The sequence below is a fragment of the Salvia hispanica genome, chromosome 1 (assembly GCF_023119035.1).
Source record: "Salvia hispanica cultivar TCC Black 2014 chromosome 1, UniMelb_Shisp_WGS_1.0, whole genome shotgun sequence".
NCBI classification, from domain to species: domain Eukaryota; kingdom Viridiplantae; phylum Streptophyta; class Magnoliopsida; order Lamiales; family Lamiaceae; genus Salvia; species Salvia hispanica.
In genome coordinates, this window is record NC_062965.1 from 32,516,948 (window position 1) to 32,523,026 (window position 6,079).

A 6,079-nucleotide genomic window follows, 5' to 3' on the forward strand; every position below is an offset into this window, starting at 1 on the left:
CAGAATCATGGAAGAACTTTGTAAGGCTCCTATATTCCCCACCCCAATCACTTTGAACCATTTTAATTTTAAGATTAAATTGGTTCTCAACAGCAGCTTTGAAGTTTTTGAAAACTCCCTCTACTTCACTTTTAGCTTCCAAAAAATAGATCCAAGAGAATCTTATAAATTGATCGATGAAAGTGATGTAGTATGAAAAGCCATTACGGGATTTTACAGGAGATGGTCCCCATAAATCTGTGTGAATTAGCTGAAGAGGAGCAGTATATGAGGTGTTAGAATTGGGATATGGGAGTCTATGGCTCTTTGCATTGCAACAAGGATGGCAAAGCACACTTGATTTTATTGATTTATAAGAAATATTACAACTCTTGAGGGTACGTTCAACCATATCAAAGGCGCTATGGCCAAGGCGCTTATGCCAAACATCTAAAGATGAAATAACAGAAGTTGAAAAAATAGCAAGATAACTTGAGGATGATGAGCTATCAGAAACACAGGAGCTGCTCTTATGTTGTTGGGAATGAGAGTTAAAGGAAGACATGGAGGACTTGACTTTGTGAAGATGGAAGTGATAGAGTCCGTTCTCAAGCGTGCCCTTGAGGATTACTAGTTTGGTGGCTCGGTCCTTGACAAGGCAAAAGTTGGAGTGAAACTCAAAGAAAACATCATTATCAAGTGCAAATTGAGAAACACTTAAAAGATTTTTAGAGATATGGGGAACATGAAGAAGATTATGGAGAAAAAGAGATTTCGATGCAGGATGAGGAGATGATTTAAAATGAGAGCTGCCAATGCGAGCAATGTTGATGCCAACACCATTGCCTAAAAGAAGAGAGTTACCTCCTTGATATTCGGTGGCTGTGTTGAGAGTGGTGAAGTCATTTGAGACGTGGTTTGTAGCACCAGAATCAGAATACCATGAGGTGATGGATGAAGCATCAAGGTTCAACTCAGAAGGTGGATGAGATGAGGCAGGTTGAGAACGAGGTGGAATCTGATATCCATGATGTGGTCGGGAATGAACCAGATTAGCAGAAGGAGCTGATTGCTGAAAGTTGGGAGTACGGAGAAGAGGCCTGGAATTAGCTTGAGGAGAGAAGCCTTGATCGAACCTATTCCAACAGCGGTCCGCGGAGTGTCCCGGTTTATGGCAGAGTTGGCAAGTAAGGCGACCATTATTAATTCTGCCACGACCACGCCCTCCGCGAAAGTTAGAGAAGCGACCATTATTTCTAGGCATAGGGGGTCTATTATCATTGCGAGGAGTGGTGTATGCAATATGAGCTGAAGGAGAACCGTCAGTGTTGATTGAGGAAGAGCGAGCAGCCTCATGTCGCGATTCAAAGCTCAACAAGAGGGCGCTCACGTCTGGAACAGTCCAACTACCCCTCGAGGTGACCGTGACCATAACGGGATCATACTCGAAGCCAAGACCAGTAAGGATATGAAGAATATGATCCTCTTCAGAGACAATACAACCGGCAGAGCTGAGAAGGTCGCAGAAAGACTTGATTTTGTAGAGATATTCTTGCATCGAGAGGTTGTTCCTCTTGAAGGTTTGGAGTTGTAGCTTGTAGTGCATGACTTTAGCTTTTGATTGGCTGGCGAAGCTCGACTCAATAGTTTCCCAAATGTCCTTACTGGACTTGAGTCCAACGATAAGAATCATAGTGCTTTCCGAGAGAGAGCCTTGTATCCAAGCCAGAAAAGCGGGATTCACTTGAGATGGAGACGAATCAGTACCTTCGATGAGAGGAGGAGGAATTTCTTGATTGCCGGAGAGATATCCTTCAAGGCCATAGCCTGCAACGGTTGCCAAAATTTGTTGGTGCCATATGAGAAAGTTGTTGGGAGTGAGCTTTATAGAGAGAGGAGGAGTGTTGGAGAAGAATGGAGTGGAAGAAGGAATCACAGAGGATAAGGGAGGGGAGATGAAATCAGATTCAGTGCTGGAAGCCATTAGAGAAAAAGAGATAAAGCAGGGACAAGAAATGAGGGAGGTGGGAAAGGATCAGAACCTAGGCGAGTGATACCATGTTAGGAAAAGACGAAAAATGCTCTTTGAAAAGAGAGATTTTTTTTATTCACTTTTTGATGGCATATTACATGAAGGAAATCAGCTTTATACAAACTGATCGAAGGATCCAGAAAGGGAAGTTACAATCACTAAATACATAATACAAAAGGATGCAAGTTTATATCAGTTATAAAGCTCAGCTCTTATCAGTTACGAGCTTCTTACATTCCACCTTATCCTTTGGAGTAACTTTGTTGAGATAAGCTGGATCAATGCATTCAAAGCTGCAAGTTTCACTTCCATGTAGACATCTTTGTTTGGTTGCATTTGTGACAGAGCACACAAGGCTTTGTGTATCATGGCTCTCATGCTTTGAAGATTGTGTGCTAACAGAAGGGTATGTGAGAAGGTATATCTTATTCAATTTTGAAAATGTATATTTACACTTTTTCTATATAAAATGTAAATATGGTAATTATTAATGTGAATCACATTTGCATGGTTTTCTCCCTTAATTTTATGCACTTTAAGTATTTTATAGACTTATTGTTGTGTTGTAAGTTTGCTTTTATGAAAACTAACTCAATGCAAAATGAAAAAAAGGAAAGTAAGTAAGAATGTACTATGTACATCAATTGACCTATATTCAGATACATTTCCAAATACTTGCATAAGAGCATCCACAATAGGATGGACACTTTGGCTGGACACTTTTACGTTTTTTGTCCATAGCCACTTTTTATTTGTCCACGGGCATAAAAAAAAGTTTCCGCAGCAATAATGGACACTTTTTTTTAGCCACATTTCACTTTATTTTATTTGTTGTATATTTTAATTCAATTACAATTAAAATAATCGGACTAAAAATAATTAGATAAAAACGGCTAATAAAACAAATTAAAATTGAAAACTAAATTTTCGTCGGATTAAAGTAAGGGGAAAATTACAACGAAAATTTGATCTACGGAAAATCACACATGTTCTTCACGCTACGCCGCCTCCCCTACGTGCCCAGACCTCTTCAATCAAATCGACCTGGAGTTGGTCATGTGCTGTGCTCCTGCGTATATCAGCGAAACGTTGGATCAGATATTCATTACTACGTGGTACACCCATCTGTATCGGCGCGGAGGCAACGCCGTGACTTGAACTTGCACCATCTTCCGGTGCCCAACGTTCTGCAGCAAATCCTTCATCTTCTATTATCATATTGTGCAATATGATACATGCTAACATAATATTCGCGACATAATCTTCGTGCCAAACTCGTGTCGGGCAGCGTACTCATCGCGCTTGGAGCACACCAAAAGCTCGCTCAACATCTTTACTAGCGGCCTCTTGTTTTCGCGCAAAATATTATCCCCTCGCTCCAGCCGGTTGGCGAAGTGTCTTGACGAATACGGGCCAACGAGGGTATATTCCATCTGCCAAATAGTATTCCATGCGATACTGCGTGCCGTTTTCTACGAAACTGATCTCTGGACCCTCTCCCCGGCACTCATCATTGAAGATAGGCGACGACTGCAGAACGTTGATGTCGATGTTCGAACCTGCAACACCGAAATACGCATGCCAGATCCACAAACGGTAGTCAGCAACGACTTCCAGGATCATTGAAGGATGATTGCTTTTGAAACCAGTAGTGAACTGGCCTTTCCACGCCACCGGGCAGTTTTTCCACTCCCAATACATGCAATCAATGCTGCCCATCATCCCTGGGAAACTGTGCACCGCACCGTGCATATCTGGCAGTCTCTGGCTGTAACATCCCACTTTTTCAAACCCTAATTTTTTTTAGACGTGAAAATTTTTGCATTAAATGCTTTTAATGCTATGATATATGTGGATTAAATTATGAGTAATTATTGCATGACTCTTGTGACCTAATTGCATATTGGAGTTGAATAGTCAAGCTTGTTGAATATATGGTGTGGCTATTGAATAGTCAATATTGTGGGAAATATGACATGGCCGTGGAATGGTCAAAGTCGTTGGACAAATGTGAAGTGGAGGTGAAATTAGAATGGTGGATTTGTGATGTGAATATGCGAATATTTTGATGCGGGGTGAAATAATATAGTGGTGAATTATTTTCCTAAGGGATGAGTGAGAATTAAATAGGAGCATTATTTATTCACATGGAATTTTCGACCCTCCTATTTATTGGAAAGAAATCCTGTTTTTCTTAGATTTAATTATTGCTTGGGATAATTATTTAAATTAAATTCAAAGTCTGGTTATTCCTTATTTATTGAAATTTTCGGCCCTTATGATTTTCGAAAATCTCCTATATTATGGGAGAAGGGATTATTTTATTATATTATTTGATCCCTTGTTTATTCTTTTTCATAAATAAATTCAAATATCCTAGCATATCTTACCATATCTAAGGAGATCTTGTCATATCTTATTTTAAATAATATTTGAAATTGATTCCTTGTAGAGAATCAATATTCACGCCACTTTCCCTACTTAATTGGGGAGATTATTATTTTTATTCTACTCCGTGATATTTTATTCTACTCCGTGAAATACCAAATTAATCACATGCTAATTAAATAGCATGGAATTCGAAAATTCCTATTATTCTCTACCAAAAATCACGCCAACTACACTCTACCATATCTTTCAAATCTTTAATTTAGTTAATTAAAGATATTATATTTTGCACTCTATAAATAAGAGTGAAACCCTAAACCTAGAATCAAAAATCACGCCTCCCTCTCTCTCAAAATTCACGCCACTTTCTCTCCCACTCTCTCCCAAATTTTCTTCTACTTTTCTCCAAGATTTCTTCATCTTTTGAGAAGAATTCAAGTTGAAGCCTCAAGAATTATTGAAGAATCAAGATTCTACTTTGTTTCTACCGTTTGTTCTATCGAGAAAAGGTATTTTTATATTAATCTTTTCTCATCTAACCGATTAGTCGGTGTTCTTGAGCCCTCATGCATTTAGATTGAGTGAAAGGGGAAACAATTGATGTATATGGGATGCATATATGTGTGGGTGTGTGAATCGTGTGTGTGTGTGCGTCGGTGCGTGTGGGTGTGTTTTAAAACACTCATGCGTGACACGTTGTGGTGATAGATCTGGAGTTGTTGTGCGAATAAAAAGTGATACGATAATAATATCTTGGTTTTGAATGGTGATATTAAAATGAATCGATGGGAAAAGGGAAACGTTAGGAACATGCATGAATATGAGTAGATGATTGAGACTTACTTGTGATATATATAAATTAAAGGTGGTAATTCGCGCTCTCGGTGTGTTAGCAAGAGGAAGAACATACTTGTGATCTAAGGAATCGAGGTGGGCTTTATTCTTAAACTCTCTCTTATGTTACAAATATATGAAAGTGGAGCGATAAGGGTGGATTAAACTGTTATGTCATGCCTATGATTATTTTGGATATTGTGTGTGCCTGATGCCTAGTTTGCGAGTGCGCTCCATTAGGCTATAGGGCTATATAAACGAATTCGGGTCTGAGTAGGGCCGCAAACCCTATCAGGCTAGTGTACACGGGAGATCGGGAGCCGTCCTTGCTAGTCGGCCGGTCTCGTGGGCAAAAGTGTGGCCACACTTCGTCGCACCATGATATTGTTGATTGATGAGAAAATGGGAGGTATTGTTTGACTGGCTAGTCCATGAGATATTTTTGTGATACTCGATGCTATTCTTTAAATAAATGCAAAAACTCGAGTTCACTATGGTAAGGGTGGCATAACTATTAAAACGTTTTGGCATGAGTTCACTGAGTATGTTTAAAATACTCAGCTCTGCATGTGTTTTTCCTATGTGCAGGTTGAGCGATGACGAGCGGGTGGCGGTGTTGAGCTAATAAATCGAATAATGATATGATCGTTTGAAACATCAAGTGGAGTTATGTCTTCATACATGTTCTTCATTTTTCTCTTGGTTGCTTCCGTTAAACACGAAACTTAGTATCATCGTTTTTGAACTATTTCATTATTTTTTGGAATATCGAGACATTATGCGTTTTGTTGGATTTACATTAAACCCTTGACCTTTGAGCATAGTTATGATATCTATTCATCTTTT

At 39.2% G+C, this 6,079-nt stretch overlaps 1 protein-coding gene and 1 non-coding gene across 2 annotated transcripts; both read right to left on the reverse strand.

Annotated features, from left to right (window-relative positions):
- Positions 1 to 1,341: 1,341 nt before the first annotated feature.
- On the reverse strand, positions 1,342 to 1,474 carry LOC125202890. The gene has a single exon (XR_007173226.1). It is a non-coding gene; the product is annotated as a small nucleolar RNA Z247 (small nucleolar RNA).
- A 1,530-nt stretch (positions 1,475 to 3,004) lies between these two features.
- LOC125194574 lies at positions 3,005 to 3,730 on the reverse strand. Its single transcript, XM_048092836.1, has 2 exons — positions 3,430 to 3,730; positions 3,005 to 3,219 (listed from the first exon to the last, which is right to left on the reverse strand). Exons 1-2 carry the CDS (start codon positions 3,728 to 3,730, stop codon positions 3,005 to 3,007), a joined length of 516 nt encoding a protein of 171 aa, XP_047948793.1.
- Between the last annotated feature and the right edge of the window lie 2,349 nt (positions 3,731 to 6,079).